The 22,307-nt window shown below is 45.8% G+C and overlaps 1 protein-coding gene across 3 annotated transcripts in view; it reads left to right on the forward strand.

Annotated features, from left to right (window-relative positions):
* Positions 1-22,307, forward strand: part of MOCS1 (molybdenum cofactor synthesis 1) — a 261,645-nt gene that overhangs the window by 73,002 nt on the left and 166,336 nt on the right. For all 3 annotated transcript variants that reach the window (XM_078647327.1, XM_078647326.1, XM_078647325.1), the window contains exon 5: positions 15,498-15,559. In XM_078647327.1, the coding sequence (XP_078503453.1) occupies positions 15,498-15,559 (62 nt within the window). The remainder of the gene's footprint in view (positions 1-15,497; positions 15,560-22,307) is intronic.

The following is a 22,307-nucleotide window of genomic DNA, read 5'->3' on the forward strand; positions in this document are numbered from 1 at the left end:
CTACGGTAATGCGCTCTATGCGGGGATTCAGATCCAATATCTTACGAAACTCCAACGCTTACAAAATGCAGCAGCATGGTTAGTGCTGAACATACCCAAACATGAACCAATAGCCCACAAATTAAGAGCTCTGCACTGGCTACCTATGAAAAACAGAATACAATTTAAATCCTTGTGTCTGGCATACAAAGCCCTACAAGGTGTAGGCTCTCAGTTCCGAAAAACCCATCTGGTAAGGTACCAGCCCAACAGGCCCTCGAGGTCCAGTAACCTAACCTGATCCAGGTCCCCAGATATAAACAACTCAGATGGGGAGGGAGAAGCTTCCTGCTGTATGCAGCGAAGGCTTGGAACCAGCTTCCAATCTCAATTAAAAACAGCCCCTCTTTACCTTCCTTTCGGAAAGAGATAAAAACATGGTTATTCAGTTCGGGTTAGCCGTGCTCTGGCTGAGCAGCTCGGTCAAGTACTCTGATTTAGCGACAAGACGCCCATGGGCATTCGCTGCGCTCTACAAATCCATAAATCAAATCAAATAATTCTTAATCTGTGTAATATAGAGTCCACTGCTTGCAGTCCGTTTACCGGTTTACAGCCGGTTGAGAACTCGATGAGCAGCAAACCACTAAAGCTGAATGCAGATAAGATTGAGATTCAAGTCCCATTGGTCTACATCTGTTTTGGCAATATCTTGCATGTTCCCGAAGCTAGGATCCAGTCTGAAACCAGATTCACAGGTTAAGAACTTGCGAGATAAGCAGGGTACTGGACTGAATCTTACAGCTCAGATCACTGCGTTAGTCATTTTCTGATTCTTTTGTTTCTCTTTTCTTATCAAATGCCCACATTATTTTTGTGTTTTTTTGTTGTTGATTTTTTTAAATCATTTGCTCCAGAGAATAATTGTAATCTCTGTTTAACATAAAGCAATGAGCACGAACACCGTCCTCTCTTCATGCATTGGCTGCAGAACAGTTTATATCTTGCGCTTTCGGCTGACAGTGCTGCTGCAAGACTGATTTGAGGGCCTACAAAGCTAGATCACATCACTCTTGCTTTGAGAAGTTTACACAGGCTCCCTGTTGAACAGAGAGTAGAGTAGTGTTTAATTCTATGTAGTGTTTAATTCTATGTAGCATGTTCTTTATACCATCTATAGTAATCCGGTTCCTCACCGGAAGAACCCAGAGAGTCCGCCTCCCCCCATTCAGATCCGAGGCCACCGAAGTCATCTGCGGCGTACCACAAGGATCCTCACTCAGCCCCACCCTCTTCAACGTCTACATGAGCCCCCTCGCAGCCATCGCACGCCAAGACAACCTTAACATCATCTCCTACGCCGACGACACCCAGCTGATCCTCTCCCTGACCAACGACCCCGCCACCGCCAGAGCCAGCCTACACGAAGGAATGAAAGACGTCGCCGAGTGGACGAAGAACAACCGCCTGAAACTGAACTCAGACAAGACGGAAGTCCTCTTCCTGGGATCATCTCCCTCCGCCTGGGACGACTCCTGGTGGCCCCCTGCCCTGGGCACCACCCCCAAGCCAAGAGACCACGCATGTAACCTGGGCTTAATCCTCGACTCCTCCCTCTCGATGACCAGACAATTCAATGCCGTCTCGTCATCATGCTTCAACACCCTGCGCATGCTACGTAAGATCTTCCGATGGATCCCCACCGAAACCAGGAAGACGGTCACCCAGGCACTCGTCACCAGCCGACTGGACTACGGGAACACCCTCTACGCAGGAACCACTGCCAAACTACAGAAAAGACTCCAGCGCATACAGAACGCCTCCGCACGACTCATCCTGAACATCCCCCGCCACAACCACATCACAACCCACCTGAGAGACCTGCACTGGCTCCCCATCAGCAAGAGAATCACGTTCAGGCTCCTCACCCACGCTCACAAGTCTCTCCACGATCTGGGCCCCAAGTACCTCAACAACCGCCTCACTTTCTACACGCCCACCCGGATGTATGACGTTACAACGCATACTTTTACCATGCATACCTTTACAACTCGGTTTTTACATCGCAAACCTTTACAACGCATAGCGCTTAGAGGTGCTGGATAGTGGTAAGTATAATTTTCTATTCCAGCTCCAGTCCCCGTGGACACTAGGGAAGGTGTTGGATAGAAAATTAAACTTATTCCCTATCCTAGAGCGCCCCCCAGCGCAATGCGTTGTAATGGTTTGCGTTGTAATGCCTGCGTTGTAATGGTAGTGCGTGGTAAAAGTTTCGTTGTAAACGTTGTTTACCCGCCCACCCGCCAGCTGCGTTCGACCAGCCTCGCCCTCGCCGCCGTACCACGCATTCGCAGAGCCACCACCGGAGGAAGATCCTTCTCCTACCTGGCGGCCAAGACATGGAACTCCCTCCCCATCCACCTTCGGCTGACCTAGGACCATCTCGCCTTCAGGAGACTACTCAAGACCTGGCTTTTCGAGCAGTAACGGACCCCTCCCTCCCAGCGCCTTGAGACACTACCGGGTGAGTAGCGTGCTATATAAATTGTGTGATTGATTGATTGATTGGTTACGCATGTTTCTCGTCGCTTCTGGCGGTATTGTCCAATTAGCGGATGAAAGCTTGTTACTAGTACTCAATTTCAAGAAACTTAAAGGAGAAATCCTTTCTTTTCGATATCTGCAGAGCTTCTGTGAAACCAGCTCCCAAGAGCCATCGGATGAGAAAGCACATTGTTGAATTGTAGAAAGGCTTTAAAAACGTGGCTGTTTTCTGTACAATGAACCAGCTTTCCTCTGAACCTGGGGATGTCTGCCTAGCACCCAGGTGACGTCAGTTGTAAGAGTCTCTCTAACCCCCCCCTTACATAATTACATGTGCATATCTTTAGAGTCTCCAGGACAGGCTGTTGGGGCATTCTCTTCTGGTGGTGCTTCTGTTCACCGGAGAGTGAGAGGACAGGATAAGAAGAGACATTGCTGCGTGGCTCCTGTCCCTATATGAGAGGGGTGTGTGTGTGTGTGTGTGGGGGGGGGGGAAGTGTGTGTGTGTGTGTGTGAATTAGATCAGCACCCCTAATGCAAAGACAATTGTCCAGCCTGACGCGTTTCGACTGCATTGCCGCGCTCTGGACCAATACAAACATCATTATAGTGAAACCAACCGAAATAGCCACTTGACTTTGACACGGACACTCCTCGATAGCTAATACATATAAGATTGACACATTCTTTGCTCAAATCGACGCATACAATTTTGCAACTGAAACAAATATATATGTTTTCAGTGAACGCTACAAAATAGATTAAAGACATGCAAAATATACTGTAAATCAATTGGTGCGCAATATCAAACCATAAAATAGTACATCATCAGCCTGATTCATCAAGCTAAATTGCGCTCGCAAAGAGCAAGATTCTCAGAATCTGGCCCTTTGCGAGCGCAATTTTTGCATTTGGGATTCATCATCCCAAATGCAAAATTCGCTATTAAAGATTTCGCACATTTGCGAAGAATTGCATTTAAGGAATCTCTATTTGAGATTCCTTAAATGCAATTCATGAATCATTTTAAAAGTGCGAAATCACAATTTTTGGCCGCTATTTACCGAGAGGTCAAACCTCGTGGTAAATAGCAAAAACGTAGAAAAATGCATTTAAATGCATTTTTCTAAGTTGCATGTTACACACACACACGTCCTTTGGACATGTGTGTGCGCAACACCAATGTAGATTACATTTCAGGGGTGCTACAGGGTGTCCTTTGGACACCCTGGCACCCTTGAAATCGCATCCTTATTAGCGATTAGCAATTTGCTAATCGCAAATAAGGAAGATGTAGCAATCGCAATATTTTTTCCAATTCCTACATGAATCCCGTTTTGCGAGTCCTTAATAGCGATTCCTTATGATTCGCTATTAAAGACTCGCAAAACGGGAGATTGATGAATCAGGCTGCATGTCCTTCACAGTTCTAATGGTCGTAGAGCATATTAGAGGGTGTAACAAATTAACTGTTATTGCGTGTTCTTATCTAAACCTAAAGTGCAAGGGCATAAAAGTGCAAAAGTCGCTAAATGTTCAAATGTAAAATAAAAGGTCGTCAAAAATGTATGAATAGTGTAAATTCGACAGTGTAAACAGGTTCAATAACAGATAACATCCATGTTCGAGATGCAAATCAAGAGCTTCGATGAACGGCAAACCGGCCTCGGGTTCGACTTAGATACGGTGTATTCCGAGCCTCTTTCGAAGTGGGCACGGGGGTCGGATATTTGGAGATCGCGTGGATTCTTCCTGACTGCGGCCTGGTATATATATATATATATGGCAGGGCCTGGTCTGTGATGAGCAGTGACAGGACCACGGATGGCCACTGGATGGCAGTGTCGCCCAATACATCAGAAATCAAATCCCTTAGTGTGTATGTATCTCACCAGCTTGAAATGTGTTGAATTGCCCCGGTGCCGACTGATGGGGGAATTGATAGGAACAACAGTGATGGTACAGGAGGAGAACATTACACGTGAACAGATTACAAAATTAGACGTTAAGTTGCATGAGGCAAACGTGACAATTGTGAGCAAACAAAATACAAGAGGAGCAAACGGTGCATTACAGGAGGAAAAAGTGACGTGTGCAGGTTACAAAAGCGTACAAAGTACAGGTAGAGGAATAATACTGCAATAAATGGAGGGCACTTAAACACAAGAGCAAACGTTAGGTAGGCAGTGGTGGCACTTGTACAAGTGTCTAAAGCAAACAAAATGTAAGAGGTAGCAACCAGTGAGTTACAAGAGAAAAGTGACGTGTGCATGTTACAAAAGAGAACCAAACACAGGTAAAAGGATAATACTGCAATAAATGGCAGACACTCCAACCACAAGAACACACTGGGAAGGCACTTCCATAGTCCTGGAGAATAGAATTTTCAATAATGATTTGGTATAACTCCCTTGTTCTCATTAACAATAGACCAATATTTTGGTCCTCATGGCATCAAAAGGGTATTATTTGGGTTCATCAGCTTTTTGATGGACTCATTCCTTGTTCCTTTCCTCAATTTCGAACTCATTTCTCTTGTCCGAGATCTTTCTTGCACAAATATACCCTCCTGATGGAATCTATCCTTCATCTGTCACTCCTTTCACTCCCTCATCCCTTCTAACATTACTTTCTATTTTTCCTAAAGCTTCCGTTATTTATAAGTTTTTTTCTGCCCCTAATCCGGAGCGACCCAAATCCAAGATTGAATCTTCCTGGGAGTCTGACCTTGGATGTGTTTGGTCGGTTTCTCTTTGGGACAAACTCTGGCTTAAGTCCTTGAAGGTATCTCGCTCTGCTTCTCTTACCCAGTCTCTCTTCTTTCTATATCATAGGCTTTATCTTTCCCCTCTTCTTCTTTCTCGCTTCTCCTCTACTTCTATTTCTACTTGTTGGACATGTAATTCTCCTGATGCTGACCTTTTGCATATGTTCTTTCTCTGTCCCCCAGTATTTACCCTTTGGAACCAAGTTTGGTCTTGCATCTCTCGCATTTTCTCTCTCTCTATTCCTCATTCTCCTTCTCTTCTTTTTCTGGGTAGTCTTTCAGATACTCTCACCTTACCCCCTCATTCTGCTGGTCTTTTTGATCTTATGCTTGCTCTTTCCTTTCAACATATCTCCTCTAACTGGAAAGATCTCACAAAGGTCTCTTTGCAACATTGGTGGAACTCCCTTTGCCATTTTCACAGATTAGATGTTTCTTTTGCTTCCTCCTCCAAGCCCCCTCGTAATGTGGAACTTTATCGGCTCCCGTTAACTATTTACTTGGATCAATCTGCTATCCAGAATCGTCCCTCTTCCACCACATCTGAGAATTTTAAACCACCCTGAATCTTTTTTTTTTCCCTTCCACTATTTTCTCTTTATGTGAATCACTCAAGACTGAGCGTGCACCAGTGTGAGTCACTCAAGACTGAGCTTGCAGCAGTGTGAATCACTCAAGACTTGGCGTGCAGCAGTGTGAATCACTCAAGACTGGGCGTGCAGCAGTGTGAATCAATCTAGACTGAGCGTGCACCAGTGTGAATCACTCAAGACTGAGCGTGCACCAGTGTGAATCACTCAAGACTGAGCGTGCAGCAGTATGAATCACTCAAGACTGGGCGTGCACCAGTGTGAATCACTCAAGACTGGGCGTGCAGCAGTGTGAATCACTCAAGACTGGGCGTGCAGCAGTGTGAATCACTCAAGACTGGGCGTGCAGCAGTGTGAATCACTCAAGACTGGGCGTGCAGCTGTGTGAATCACTGAAGACTGGGCATGCAGCAGAGTGAATCACTCAAGACTGGGCGTGCAGCACTGTGAATCACTCAAGACTGGGCGTGCAGCACTGTGAATCACTCAAGACTGAGCGTGCACCAGTGTGAGTCCCTCAAGACTGGGCGTGCAACAGTGTGAATCAATCTAGACTGAGCGTGCACCAGTGTGAATCACTGAAGACTGAGCGTGCAGCAGTATGAATCACTCAAGAGCGTGCAGTAGTGTGAATCACTCGAGCGTGCAACAGTGAGAATCACTCAAGAGCGTGCAACAGTGTGAATCACTCAAGACTGGGCGTGCAGCAGTGTGAATCACTCAAGACTGGGCGTGCAGCAGTGTGAATCACTCAAGACTGGGCGTGCAGCAGTGTGAATCACTCAAGACTGGGCATGCAGCAGTGTGAATCACTCAAGACTGAGCGTGCACCCGCGTGAATCACTCAAGACTGGGCGTGCAGCAGTGTGAATCACTCAAGACTGGGCGTGCACCCGCGTGAATCACTCAAGACTGGGCGTGCAGCAGTGTGAATCACTCAAGACTGGGTGTGCAGCAGTGTGAACCACTCAAGACTGAGCGTGCACCAGTGTGAACCACTCAAGACTGGGCGTGCACCAGTGTGAACCACTCAAGACTGGGCGTGCAGCAGTGTGAATCACTCAAGACTGGGCGTGCAGCAGTGTGAATCACTCAAGACTGGGCATGCAGCAGTGTGAATCACTCAAGACTGGGCATGCAGCAGTGTGAATCACTCAAGACTGGGCGTGCAGCAGTGTGAATCACTCAAGACTGAGCGTGCACCCGCGTGAATCACTCAAGACTGAGCGTGCACCAGTGTTAATCACTCAAGACTGGGCATGCAGCAGTGTGAATAACTCAAGACTGAGCGTGCACCAGTGTGAATCACTCAAGACTGGGTGTGCACCAGTGTGAATCACTCAAGACTGGGTGTGCAGCAGTGTGAATCACTCAGGACTGGGCGTGCAGTAGTGTGAATCACTCAAGACTGGGCGTGCAGCAGTGTGAATCACTCAAGACTGGGTGTGCAGCAGTGTGAATCACTCAAGACTGAGCTTGCAGCAGTGTGAATCACTCAAGACTGGGTGTGCAGCAGTGTGAATCACTCAAGACTGGGCATGCAGCAGTGTGAATCACTCAAGACTGAGCTTGCAGCAGTGTGAATCACTCAAGACTGAGCTTGCAGCAGTGTGAATCACTCAAGACTGGGCGTGCAGCAGTGTAAATCACTCAAGACTGGGCGTGCACCAGTGTGAATCACTCAAGAGCGTGCAACAGTGTGAATCACTCAAGACTGGGCGTGCAGCAGTGTAAATCACTTAAGACTGGGCGTGCAGCAGTGTGAACCACTCAAGACTGGGCGTGCAGCACAGTGAACCACTCAAGACTGGGCGTGCAGCAGTGTGAATCACTCAAGACTGGGCGTGCAACCGTGTGAATCACTCAAGACTGGGCGTGCAGCAGTGTGAATCACTCAAGACTGAGCGTGCACCCGCGTGAATCACTCAAGACTGAGCGTGCACCAGTGTGAATCACTCAAGACTGGGCATGCAGCAGTGTGAATAACTCAAGACTGAGCGTGCACCAGTGTGAATCCCTCAAGACTGGGCGTGCAGCAGTGTGAATCACTCAAGACTGAGCGTGCACCCGCGTGAATCACTCAAGACTGAGCGTGCACCCGTGTGAATCACTCAAGACTGGGTGTGCAGCAGTGTGAATCACTCAGGACTGGGCGTGCAGTAGTGTGAATCACTCAAGACTGGGCGTGCAGCAGTGTGAATCACTCAAGACTGGGTGTGCAGCAGTGTGAATCACTCAAGACTGGGTGTGCAGCAGTGTGAATCACTCAAGACTGGGTGTGCAGCAGTGTGAATCACTCAAGACTGAGCTTGCAGCAGTGTGAATCACTCAAGACTGGGTGTGCAGCAGTGTGAATCACTCAAGACTGGGCATGCAGCAGTGTGAATCACTCAAGACTGAGCTTGCAGCAGTGTGAATCACTCAAGACTGGGCGTGCAGCAGTGTAAATCACTCAAGACTGGGCGTGCACCAGTGTGAATCACTCAAGAGCGTGCAACAGTGTGAATCACTCAAGACTGGGCGTGCAGCAGTGGGAATCACTCCAGACTGGGCGTGCAGTAGTGTGAATCACTCAAGACTGGGCGTGCAGCAGTGGGAATCACTCCAGACTGGGCATGCAGCAGTGTAAATCACTTAAGACTGGGAGTGCAGCAGAGTGAATCACTCAAGACTGGGCGTGCAGCAGGGGGAATCACTCAAGACTGGGCGTGCAGCAGCGTGAATCACTCAAGATTGGGCATGCAGCAGAGTGAATCACTCAAGACTGGGCGTGCAGCACTGTGAATCACTCAAGACTGAGCGTGCACCAGTGTGAGTCCCTCAAGACTGGGCGTGCAACAGTGTGAATCAATCTAGACTGAGCGTGCACCAGTGTGAATCACTGAAGACTGAGCGTGCAGCAGTATGAATCACTCAAGAGCGTGCAGTAGTGTGAATCACTCAAGACTGGGCGTGCAGCAGTGGGAATCACTCAAGACTGGGCGTGCAGCAGTGGGAATCACTCAAGACTGGGCGTGCAGCAGTGGGAATCACTCAAGACTGGGCGTGCAGCAGTGTGAATCACTCAAGACTGGGCGTGCAGCAGTGTGAATCACTCAAGACTGGGCGTGCAGCAGCGTGAATCACTCAAGACTGGGCGTGCAGCAGCGTGAATCACTCAAGACTGGGCGTGCAGCAGCGTGAATCACTCAAGACTGGGCGTGCAGCAGTGTGAACCACTCAAGACTGGGCGTGCAGCAGTGTGAATCACTCAAGACTGGGCGTGCAGCAGTGTGAATCACTCAAGACTGGGCGTGCAGCAGCGTGAATCACTCAAGACTGGGCGTGCAGCAGCGTGAATCACTCAAGACTGGGCGTGCACCAGTGTGAATCACTCAAGACTGGGCGTGCAGCAGTGTGAATCACTCAAGACTGGGCGTGCAGCAGTGTGAATCACTCAAGACTGGGCGTGCAGCAGTGTGAACCACTCAAGACTGGGCGTGCAGCAGCGTGAATCACTCAAGACTGAGCGTGCAGCAGCGTGAATCACTCAAGACTGGGCGTGCAGCAGCGTGAATCACTCAAGACTGGGCTTGCAGCAGCGTGAATCACTCAAGACTGGGCGTGCAGCAGTGTGAATCACTCAAGACTGGGCGTGCAGCAGTGTGAATCACTCAAGACTGGGCGTGCAGCAGTTTGAATCACTCAAGACTGGGCGTGCAGCAGTGTGAATCACTCAAGACTGGGCGTGCAGCAGTGTGAATCACTCAAGACTGGGCGTGCAGCAGTGTGAATCACTCAAGACTGGGCGTGCAGCAGTGTGAATCACTCAAGACTGGGCGTGCAGCAGTGTGAATCACTCAAGACTGGGCGTGCAGCAGTGTGAATCACTCAAGACTGAGCTTGCAGCAGTGTGAATCACTCAAGACTGGGCATGCAGCAATGTGAATCACTCAAGACTGGGCGTGCAGCAGCGTGAATCACTCAAGACTGGGCGTGCAGCAGCGTGAATCACTCAAGACTGGGCGTGCAGCAGTGTGAATCACTCAAGACTGGGCGTGCAGCAGTGTGAATCACTCAAGACTGAGCTTGCAGCAGTGTGAATCACTCAAGACTCGGCGTGCAGCAGTGTGAATCACTCAAGACTGGGCTTGCAGCAGTGTGAATCACTCAAGACTGGGCGTGCAGCAGTGTGAATCACTCAAGACTGAGCGTGCACCAGTGTGAATCACTGAAGACTGAGCTTGCAGCAGTGTGAATCACTCAAGACTGGGCGTGCAGCAGTGTGAATCACTCAAGACTGGGCGTGCAGCAGTGTGAATCACTCAAGACTGGGCGTGCAGCAGCGTGAATCACTCAAGACTGGGCGTGCAGCAGCGTGAATCACTCAAGACTGGGCGTGCACCAGTGTGAATCACTCAAGACTGGGCGTGCAGCAGTGTGAATCACTCAAGACTGGGCGTGCAGCAGTGTGAATCACTCAAGACTGGGCTTGCAGCAGTGTGAATCACTCAAGACTGGGCGTGCAGCAGTGTGAATCACTCAAGACTGAGCGTGCACCAGTGTGAATCACTCAAGACTGAGCTTGCAGCAGTGTGAATCACTCAAGACTGGGCGTGCAGCAGTGTGAATCACTCAAGACTGGGCGTGCAGCAGTGTGAATCACTCAAGACTGGGCGTGCAGCAGCGTGAATCACTCAAGACTGGGCGTGCAGCAGCGTGAATCACTCAAGACTGGGCGTGCACCAGTGTGAATCACTCAAGACTGGGCGTGCAGCAGTGTGAATCACTCAAGACTGGGCGTGCAGCAGTGTGAATCACTCAAGACTGGGCGTGCAGCAGTGTGAATCACTCAAGACTGGGCGTGCAGCAGTGTGAATCACTCAAGACTGGGCGTGCAGCAGTGTGAACCACTCAAGACTGGGCGTGCAGCAGTGTGAACCACTCAAGACTGAGCGTGCAGCAGCGTGAATCACTCAAGACTGGGCGTGCAGCAGTGTGAATCACTCAAGACTGGGCTTGCAGCAGTGTGAATCACTCAAGACTGGGCGTGCAGCAGTGTGAATCACTCAAGACTGAGCGTGCACCAGTGTGAATCACTCAAGACTGAGCTTGCAGCAGTGTGAATCACTCAAGACTGGGCGTGCAGCAGTGTGAATCACTCAAGACTGGGCGTGCAGCAGTGTGAATCACTCAAGACTGGGCGTGCAGCAGCGTGAATCACTCAAGACTGGGCGTGCAGCAGCGTGAATCACTCAAGACTGGGCGTGCAGCAGCGTGAATCACTCAAGACTGGGCGTGCAGCAGCGTGAACCACTCAAGACTGGGCGTGCAGCAGTGTGAACCACTCAAGACTGGGCGTGCAGCAGTGTGAATCACTCAAGACTGGGCGTGCAGCAGTGTGAATCACTCAAGACTGGGCGTGCAGCAGTGTGAATCACTCAAGACTGGGCGTGCAGCAGTGTGAATCACTCAAGACTGGGCGTGCAGCAGTGTGAACCACTCAAGACTGGGCGTGCAGCAGCGTGAATCACTCAAGACTGAGCGTGCAGCAGCGTGAATCACTCAAGACTGAGCGTGCAGCAGCGTGAATCACTCAAGACTGAGCGTGCAGCAGTGTCAACTTGTCCATGGGGCAGGTTGCTTCATAAATCTACTTGTCCTGTAACAAAATCCACTTGTCCCTTTGGTGCCATGTAGTGCGGCGAAAAATTATAACAGCAATCTCATTATAAAAGAGCTCTGATATAGCCTCTCTGATTATGGCAGGGATCATACTATAGTAGTGTTTAAATACTTGCAATTTCTTTGTTGCCATGTTTCGGCAGATCTACATACTGGGGCTGAAGGTAGTGGTAAGCAATAGTTCCAGGAGTAGAATGCCACTTTTGAGTCTGTGCAAACCTACTAACGTGCATGTTTTAAGGGTTTTCACCAACTCTCCTCTAATCTTTTCTCATACTGAAAAATGTTGGAAATTTACTCCTGACAATGGCAGACATAAACCATCTTCCAGAGTTGGGGAAAAAAGTGGTTGGAGAGAAAGTGAACTTGCAAACACTCAGATTTTCACATGAGCAAATCTACACATGCAAATTTGCTCATGCTAAAATGCAGTTTACAAATATTTTCTAGCTGTACTATTACTTGTCCTACTTCTGTAAATTCTTGGGAATTCATGAAAGCCGTATAGCTGCACTTAATGCAAGGGCATATACCATGTGTGCGTTTTGAGCATTTCTTTAATAATTTAGTCTGGCGTTGACCATAACCTTGTGCGTTTATTTAAATTTTGTCTTTCTCTCTCTCTCTCTCTGTGAGTGACAGCATTCTCCTCTTTCACAAGGAGCATATCAGCACACAACCTAGTTTTGTTCAGTGCCAGTAATTACTGTGGCAGTGTGTACTTTTTGAGACCAAAAACAAATTTCGCTTTTTGCCAATGTCTTTTATAATGGTGAGGGCCCGGTTTATAATGGCGAGGGCCCGGTTTATAATGGCGAGGGCCCGGTTTATAATGGCGAGGGCCCGGTTTATAATGGCGAGGGCCCGGCAGCTCTCACACCAATAAGGTTTTACAAAACCCAAGCCAAAACAATTCACACATTGACAAAACTAATATGCTGACCACCAATTTCACATCTACTGGCTTTGCCAATGCTTGTTTATTTGTTTTCCCCATTATCTTATTAAAACTGGTTACACTGATTCTCAATTATGAATATTTTTGGGAAATACTAGCATGCATTAACACATGTTACTAAATGACACTGCAAAGAAATGTTACCTGAAATTTTACAGTAGTTTAGCAAAATGTTTTTTTTCCTGCTTTCATTTTTTTCTGAACATTTTATTTGAAAGAAAAGAATCATCAATCTTGCTCTCAAGCTTCTGCAACTATTCGCATCAAATCCGAGAGCAGTCTGGAAGCATCATACGTAGCCTTAAATTACTAAACTTTGAAAACTGGTGTACACATTTTTATACTGGAACCACTGTCAGTAGTGCAGTCAGAGCTTACAACATTTGATTAGACTGCTCACCCTAATAATAAAGGCTTTCACTTAATGAACCATAAATACAAGTTTGAACAGCATTAACATATGGACAAAAATATTACCTTAAACTGCACAGAGTGCCCTTCCCTGATCCATAATGTGGTTTTGCAAACTGGCAGCCAAAGGGGTTGTGCTGCAGGGGGTTTGTATAGCGTAGCTACTGGGGTTGGGACTACTTATCCCAAGGAAAAAATACACATGAAAACTTGTTGCCCTTGACCCAAAACAATATGTCCTGGGCATTGGGCTATAGGAATTCCACATCCCTGAAAGCAACATACATTATCTAGTTATCTAAGAGACTTTCATAGCTTTCCAATGTCATGTGTGCCCCTTAAAGTTCAAGCTTACCAACTGCATAAATAAAATAATCACAGCTGCGATGAAGGCAAGCACCTTTTTCTGGAAGCACACAACATTTTCCCAATCAAAACAAGTACTCCTGTCTCTAAACATGTGGGCGTATCCAAAGTCCCGCCCTAGTATTGCTCACATAAGTGTCTGACAGCAGCTGTGCTGTCAAGCCAGACCATAAACACTAGTCACCAGATGTACAGCTGTCACTAATGCTGTGAAGCATTTTTTGAGTAAGCACAGGGTTCGTGTGGTGAGTTTCACTAATACAGCTGCTCGAAACTAATTCCTCCACTGTTCTATTGTTCCTCAGTTATTCCCATTAAACAATTTGTCTTTTAGATGAATTTATATCGGAAGTGATCATTGCCTCCTTTATTTTAAATTCTTAGCTCCCTTCTGAGGCTTCAAAGCGAACTGGGACTTGTTTCTTTGGTTGCACTTGACACTATTCCATTTGTTCATTTTATCTGTGGGTATGGTAGTGCAGACGAGAATGATCTAAAAAGTCTGAATCATGACATTTTCCGTAAGATTTCTATCACCCATTTGGTACCTGCCAAACGGATAAGTAAAATTATTCTGATTACTAACTAAGTGGTTAAGAAGTATTATTAACTAATTGAATACATTATAGCACAATCAAACTCATAAGGACTAGCGTAAAATGTGCCTTCTACCTAAATTACTTAACCTTGTCTGTGTCCTATAAAAACGTGACATATGTGCAGCTCACACAACACTAGGGAAAAACAGTCTTACATTATAATTTGGAGGCAAATTGAAATCAGATTGTTTTAGATTCAGACTGTGATATGTCCTGATATTACAAATAGAAGGCTTCTGCTTGAACTTGACTAACTATTGGAGGGCCATCTTGTTGCCTATGTTCCAAAGCAGATGAAACTGTAGAAAGCATTATATAGTTGTCTCGTTTTGATAGGTTTATGGGACAGGTTTTTACATCCAATCTTTGGGAGAATGGCAGTGGAACGGTGCGAGTGACGCCATTTGATTGGAACGGTGCGAGTGACGCCATTTGATTGGAACGGTGCGAGTGACGCCATTTGATTGGAACGGTGCGAGTGACACCAATGAATTGGAAAGGTGCGAGTGACGCCATTGGATTGGAACGATACGAGTGACGCCATTGGATTGGAACGGTGCGAGCGACAGCAATGAATTGGAACGGTGCAAGTGACGCCATTGGATTGGAACGATACGAGTGACTCGATTGGAACGGTGCGAGTGACGCCATTGGATTGGAACGGTGCGAGTGACGCCATTGGATTGGAACGGTGCGAGTGACTCCATTGGATTGGAACGGTGCGAGTGATGCCATTGGATTGGAACGGTGCGAATGACGCCATTGGATTGGAATTGGGATTGAAACGGTGCAAGTGACTCCATTCGATTGGAACGGTGTGAGTGATGCCATTGGAGTGGAACGGTGCGACTGACGCCATTGGAGTGGAACGGTGCGACTGACGCCATTGGAGTGGAACGGTGCGAGTGACGCCATTGGATTGAAACGGTGCGAGTGACGCCATTGGATTGAAACGGTGCGAGTGACGCCATTGGATTGAAACGGTGCGAGTGACGCCATTGGATTGGAACGGTGCGAGTGATGCCATTGGATTGGAACGGTGCGAGTGACGCCATTGGATTGGAACGGTGCGAGTGATGCCATTGGAGTGGAACGGTGCGAGTGACGCCATTGGAAGTTGAGTTAATAATGAATTAGAAAACGTAAAATATGTTGTAAATAATTATAGACTGAGTTACTTTAATAATTTGCATTAGTAATGTGTATATTTGAAAATATGCAGGATGTGAATTGGACTGTGATTAATTACTTGTTGGTTTGGGTAAGGCCGGCCAGCCTATGTGTATTCCTTGTATTGGTGATTTTCATTGTCGTGGTTCATTTTTGTAGTACTCTTCTTTTTATTGGGGTTATTTTTCAACTGGTTTTTTTATTAATACAATACATTCTAGCAACTGTTGTAGTAGGTGCACTTGACATTTCTGAAGCACACACGTGTTTTAATACTGTAGCTGTCTTGGGTGCATATGACCTTTGCGAATGCTTGAGAAGTATTCTGGGCGCGGTTGCTCTTAGAGAAGAGGATGGTTGTCATTGTAGTAGACCATTAGTCAGAATGTAGTCATCCTACCTTTATCTGGTCTTATTGTGACCTGTTGCCGCCTCCCCTTCTGTTGCAGGATTCCATAAGGTGATGGAAGGAATCCACAAGGCCATCGAGCTTGGATACAACCCTGTCAAGGTGAGCGTTCTTCTCCTGCTTGTCATCTCAGGTAGCCTCTACTATAATTAACCTTTCCAGTCTATCCTTTCTGAGGCTCCTAAACTAATCATTCCAAAAGTGTGGCTGTGCTCAACACTTCCAGAGACGTGAGATGGGTGTTCAGGTCATAATACGAACATATCGGGCCCTGCTCCCCTCTTCCTTTGACCTCACTTGAATCGAGCACCTCCACTCGTGACTTAGGCGGAACCTGTCCTATAGCAGGAGAAAGAATATATTGGAGACAACTTATCATGGTTCTCATGGAATCTCTAGTAGTTTGGTATCAAACTGAAGTTCCCTACTTGATAAAGGACTCGTGTTTAAGAAATGAGAATAGAGCCGTATAATAGCAAGTTATCAACATTTTGTTATTTTTTTTAGTTCAAGTTGTAAAACGTATTTTTTCAACAAAACTTTCTGAATCTGAATAATAATTTGCAAATACCTGATACAGTTATTCATTGTCCGCTGTATAATGCAGCGGTACTCGGTCCAAACCAGATATCTGAGTTTCCATCTGAATATTATCAATACATGTGTATTCCCTCGGTTCTGTCTTTCTTTTACAGCTATAGGAAAGACAAGATTTGAGAACACCAGCGCGAGTTTACCCTAAAAGACCAAGGGCCATATGTATCAAGCCTTTTGTGAATCGCGAATTCTGCGAATTTCGGCCTTTGCGAATCGCATACGGCCTTTTTGCATGTTTTGGGATGTATGAAATATTCGCAAAATAGGGAATCGCAAAGTTTTGCGATTCCTTATTTTGCCATAGCATTTAAGGAATCACAATTTTGCGATTTCTTAAATGCTATGTATGTAGCATTTTTGGGTAGCGAATTTTGGTTAAGAATTCGCAAATTACCACCAACTTTTAGTTGATGGTAACTTGCGAATTCTTCAAAAAATGCACATTTTGGCATTTTTTAAGGTGGCATGTGATGCACACACATGCCCATAGGGCATGTATGTGCGCCATATGCACACACATGTACATTTCAGGGGTGCAGCAGGGTGTCTTTGAGACACCCCTGCACCCTTGAAATAATTCTCAAATTGCGATTAGCAAATTGCAAATTCGCAATTTGAGAATTATTTCGCAATCATTCCTATGTGCCTGCTGGCCCATAGGAATGCATTGGAAATTATTCCTTAATTGCGAATTCGCAAAATGCGAATTCACAAATAAGGAAGATTAAGGAATCGCTAAAAATTTGCGATTTTCTTCATACATACCATTTTGCGATTCCTAAATAGCGATTCCTTAAAAATCGGTATTTAGGTATCGCAAAAGAGTTTGTTGATACATATGGCCCCAAAACTCAAAAAATGCACAGTAATAAAACGCACAAGGGCAATCTATCTGTTTTATTTTTATTTTACAGAGTTTTATATAGCGCGAACTTGACCCCAATTGGGTATCGGAGCGCTTTACATAGCACCAGTTGCGTTACACATGAGACTCCCCCCTCCCACCCGACCCCCGCAGAGAGATAACAAGGCCCTTACCCCTAACCGCTGTATAATAAGTTGCGCCTCTGTCGCACTGTACATGCACGTTTTTCTTAGTTTCTTGAGTTGTTTTCCCTGTTCCGAGGAAGTTGGGGGAAGGGGGTGGGTTCCTTTGGGCTCCATCTTAGTATTTCTGTTATAAACCGCAGACCAAGGCTGGTTGAATGGACATTACTGTGACTTTGGATGAATGTAACCACTCTATGTATACCTGACACTAATCTGTATTATGCCAAGGATTTTTTGAGGTTGTTTTGAAAAGTTATGTTGAACCGCTTACTGTATATATTTGCCCAAAAACTGATTAAGACCGATGGAGAAAAAATGCACAGTTACAAGGCAGCAGACAGGGGATATAAATGGAACCGAAAAAGAAGGCTTTTAGCCTGAAAAATCATTTAAGATGTGTGTGAGGGATGGTCATTTTTTGCGAGGAGGAGAATCTTAAGCACAGAGTGCAAAGGTCAGCAGAAGGGAGTCACGTGGGCAATGGCAATTGGTTATCAAAGACATGGAGTTTTGTGTGCACTGCAGCAATCTCGTGGAGAGAGTAGAACGGGTGTGAGTGAAGACAGTTTTTAACTTCTGAAATCCGCAGCATTCATCCAGTATCCAGGCCAGCTCTGATTCTGAAGTGAAGTCTGATGGCGTTACCTGGGGCACCATTGTATTATCAGTATTTATAATAGTGATAGTAACAGCACTAAAAGACAGTTTGAGCTGTGCAGTGCGATGGACGGAAGGGTAACGCTCTCTGCAGTGCTGAAGTACTCCCTGCACTGGAGATGCAGTGAAAGACAGGCCCTGGGTGGCAGTGCCGCTTCCGAAGATGCACCCACCTATATTGAGCTGGGGGCGTGGACACGGCTGGAGCCCTGTACCCGACTAACTAAGGCGTTGTGTGGTAGCGCATTGTCATTTGCAGACACCACATTTCCAATAAAAATGGTCACTAACTGCACAGAAACACATAGCACTCAAATGATAATAATGTTTGGAGACCGGGTTTCTGTGGGGTTTTTTTGTGCATCAACAAGTAAAGTGTTTTGAGCCTATCAAAATCTGTTTGCAGCACAATTCACAGTTAAAAAAGTGCTTCCTTTATGCTTTTTCTAACTATGAATACATAAAGTTCATTTACAGGTATTTACATTTTGTTGTGTGTTGCAAAAAGCCGGGAAACAACCTTTACTACGCGGTCAAAACACCGCAATACATTCACAATGCAGCTTTTACAACGCAAGTCGTTACCAAGACTTGCACTGGAGGGCGCTCTAGACTAAGGAATAGTGTGATTTACTATTCCAACACCTTCCCTACTGTACGTAGTCTGGAGTTGGTATAGTAAATCATACTATTCCTAAGTCCAGCACCCTACAGTCGTGGTAACGACTTGCGTTGTAAAAGATGCGTTGTGATGTAGCGCCATCATTTTGATCGCGTTGTAACGTCATACATCCCAAAAAGCCTGATATCCTTTCCTTTCACGTTCCCTGTACTCTAGCAAGATTGTCACATAATTCACTACAAAAACTCCTCTTCCTTTGTCGTCAAAGAAGCAAAAGTAAATATCACTCCCATGTTAAAGGATGGACCTCAGTAATTTGTCAGAAGATAAGGTCTGACATTTAACTTCTGTCTTAGATGCACTGACAAATGTGACAAGATAAACATAGAATTTAAAGGCATCTTTATTTATTGCCCGGTCGTTCCCGACTCACCAAGAATGACACACCGAACTAGAACATTTGTGACAGAGAGAAGAGTGGAATAGTGCCACATGATGTTTTTAAGGCCGTGTTGTGTTTTCTCTTCAATAATTTCATTGCATACATTAGGGCATGAGTTATAGTTACTTGAGATAAGTATAACTGGTGAATTTCAGTGTTTTTGTTTGCTTAAAACATTACATTGCACAGTAATTTCCAAATAAACATAACGCTACTTTAACCTTTGTTGTTTTTCTGTGAATTTGAATTTTTTGTATTTATAACATTAGATTATATTTACTTACCATACGTAAAGCCAACCCCTCAGCACGCACGCCCTTCGTGGCCAACCCCTGTAGGTAGGCAAGCCCAAGATGCGCACGGCCTTCGACACAGCCCTGTTGCCATCATCCTCTCTCTTGGTCCCACCCCCCCACCCCCCGTTTCTGGCTGCGAAGCCCCTGCAGGAAGCCAAACCCATACAGTGCACGGCCTGTGACCTTGAGTGGCGTGGGGTTGGCCGCAGGTCCTAGTCTGTGTCCACTCCCTGTATCCAACCCCTCCCCGTAGGTGGCCAACCTTACACGCACAGCTTTTGCCTGTGTTTGGCGTGGTGTTGGATGCTGGGTCTGGCCTGCGGACAGGTCCTGCATCCTAGACATTAGTGTTGTCCCTTTTCCCAAAACACATCAGTTCTGGTAGTATAACAGAGATACTTGCAGAAAGATTACCAGTTTAGATCAATCAATTAGCATTTGTAGTGTGCAGCACTGACACCACAGGGGGAATCTGGGGTGCGAGGTGTGTCGTGCCAGCTCCCCCTCCAACGGGTCTTGAAGAAACAGTAGGAAGAAACGAGCAGAAAAGCACAACAAAGGGCAGAAAAACGAGTAAGCAGAAAAAGGCAAAACAGGGGGCAGAAAAGACAAAACAGAGCAACAGAGTTCAAAACATATGGCAGTAAAACAAGTAGAAAAGGCCAGTGGGCAGGCAAACGAGCACAAAAGGCAAAAGAGAGGATAGAAAAACGAGCAGAAAGGCAAAATAGAGCAGAAGAGGGCATAACAAAGTGTAGAAAACCCCCAAAAAGGCAAAGCGGGGCAGAAAAAGCAAAACAGAGGGCGGAAAAATTAGCAGAAAAAGGCTAAACAGATGGCAAAAAGGGCAAAACAGAGCAAGAAACGATCATAGGAGGCACAGCAGAGTGCATCAAGTAGACAGGCAACAGAGGGTAGCGGACTGGGGCAAGCTGGACAGGAGAACTATCGCAGGGGTTGCTGGCAAGAGGACCTGCTCAACTGGATCGTGCTGTGGCCTCCATTAAGCATCTCTGGAGAGAGGGTGGGGGGCCTGGTGGCAGGAGGAGGGAAACAGCAAGAGTAGAGAAACGATGAGAAGACTGAAGAAATGAGCAAAATGAAGCAAAAAGTAGGGCAGAAAAACTAGCAGAAAAGGCAAAACGGGGCAGAAATATGAGTGGAAAAGGCAAAACAGCAGAAGAGGGCAGAAAAACAAGCAGAAAAGGGCAAAGAGGGGCTCAGAAACTAGTAGACTAGTAGATAGGCAAAACAGAGCAGATGAGTGCAGAAAAGTGTAGAACATTAGCTGAAAAAAGGCAAAATAGAGGGCAGAAAAATGAGCAGCAAAAGGCAAAAAGGAGGGCAGAAAAATGAGCAGAAAAAGCAAAACAGAGGGCATAAAAACGAGCAGCAAAGCAGAAACGAGCAGAGGAGGCACAACCGAGGGCAGCAGGTAGACAGACAGCAGAGGGTAGGGGGATGCGCACTGGACAGGAAAACAGTCGCAGGGGCAAATGGCACAAGGACTTGTTCTTATAATTGATAGTAAGAGGTTGACAGATGTGAAGCAATTAACATTTTTAAGTGCATGTGCAGCAATCATAAAACTACAAGTTTTGTTAGTAATTAATAGGTATTGTACACTGAGCCTGGGTCTTACAAAGTAAATTAATGATTCTGTTTCATAGTGCCTTTATAAAATATGTGTTCTGATGACTCAAATGACAAGATCAAAAGGATAATAAACCAGCACAGATCTCTGGCGCCTTTAAGAGGGTACCTAACGTGCAATGGCATCATATTAGTATTAAGGTTCATAATTGGAACCAATAGAAGAGGCGATGAAGAATCGATCTTTCGAAGGAGTTATTGGAGGGTTTATCAAGTTTCCCTGATCGAATTCTCCAGGCTCAGAGTAAATAACTAGAAGTGCCAAAAACAAGTTGTTCAATTGTGCCATATTCAGGTGCTCGTGATCCTAGCAGCCTCCTAGTAGTAAGTTATGCCTAATACCCTACAAATGGGGGCAGTCCACCTTTTTCATGGAATCCGGTATCTGGGGCAAAAAAACAGGAAGTGATCCACTGACTCTAAGATCGTCATGCAAAAAGTACAATAAGCAGAAGACGTAGAATCCTTGGGCCATTTTGAGGCAAAGAAGAAGATTGCCAGATCTAAACCTAATGTATAGGGTTTTAGCATAATTGGGACTGATCCCATCTAAATAAGGGTCAAAGCTGGGAATGCATTTATGCTGAGGAAATTTTGCAATGATGCCCTTCTCATTTTGGTCATTCCAAAGTTTAAATAATGTACAGTTCCAAGAAGGTTCTCTATAGTCCATAGTAATTATTTAACCCACCTGTCTGCGGACGATAGGCTGCGATGTGTAACCATTTGACGTGTGATAGTTTCTGTTCTTCCTTCATGACATGAGAAACAAAAGGTTTTTCTTGGTCTGTTGATATTTTCGTAGGAAACCCATTTCTAGCAAAAAGAAGAAGTATGCCTATAAGGCTGATACTATGTTAGATGTTGTGATATAGTGAACATGTGTATCTTCAGAAAATCAGATTACACAATCCATTGTTACAATTACACATTTGAGATTGCACAATCCGTGATTACAAATACACATTTGAGATTGCACAATCCGTGATTACAAATACACATTTGAGATTGCACAATCCGTGATTACAAATACACATTTGAGATTGCACAATCCGTGATTACAAATACACATTTGAGATTGCACAATCCGTGATTACAAATACACATTTGAGATTGCACAATCCGTGATTACAAATACATATTTGAAAACCTAGTTTGTTTCTAGGGGTCCCATAACGTACATGGCTATTTGATCAAATTGAGTAGCAATAATATCAATAATAGGTAATAGTTGTAAAGGGGCCCTTGGCAACCCCAGTATTGATCGGGTTTGACATATTTCGCAGGAATGGCATGTAGTCCAGGCCAGTAGAATCTTTGTAGGAGTTTGTCTTTAAGATTAGACACTCCCAGGTGTCGACAATATGATCATGGGCCAGTTCCATGGCTTGAGGACATTAGTCCTTGCAAACCAATCATTGCTTTTTAGGTCTCGCTAGACGTAAGCAAAAGCGAAGCTTTTGCTGTCTATGCGAGACAACTAATGTAGTTACTTTTCGGGGAATGAGGACAGGAAAGTGCCACGCGCATTTG

The sequence above is a fragment of the Lissotriton helveticus genome, chromosome 6 (assembly GCF_964261635.1).
Source record: "Lissotriton helveticus chromosome 6, aLisHel1.1, whole genome shotgun sequence".
Classification (NCBI taxonomy): domain Eukaryota; kingdom Metazoa; phylum Chordata; class Amphibia; order Caudata; family Salamandridae; genus Lissotriton; species Lissotriton helveticus.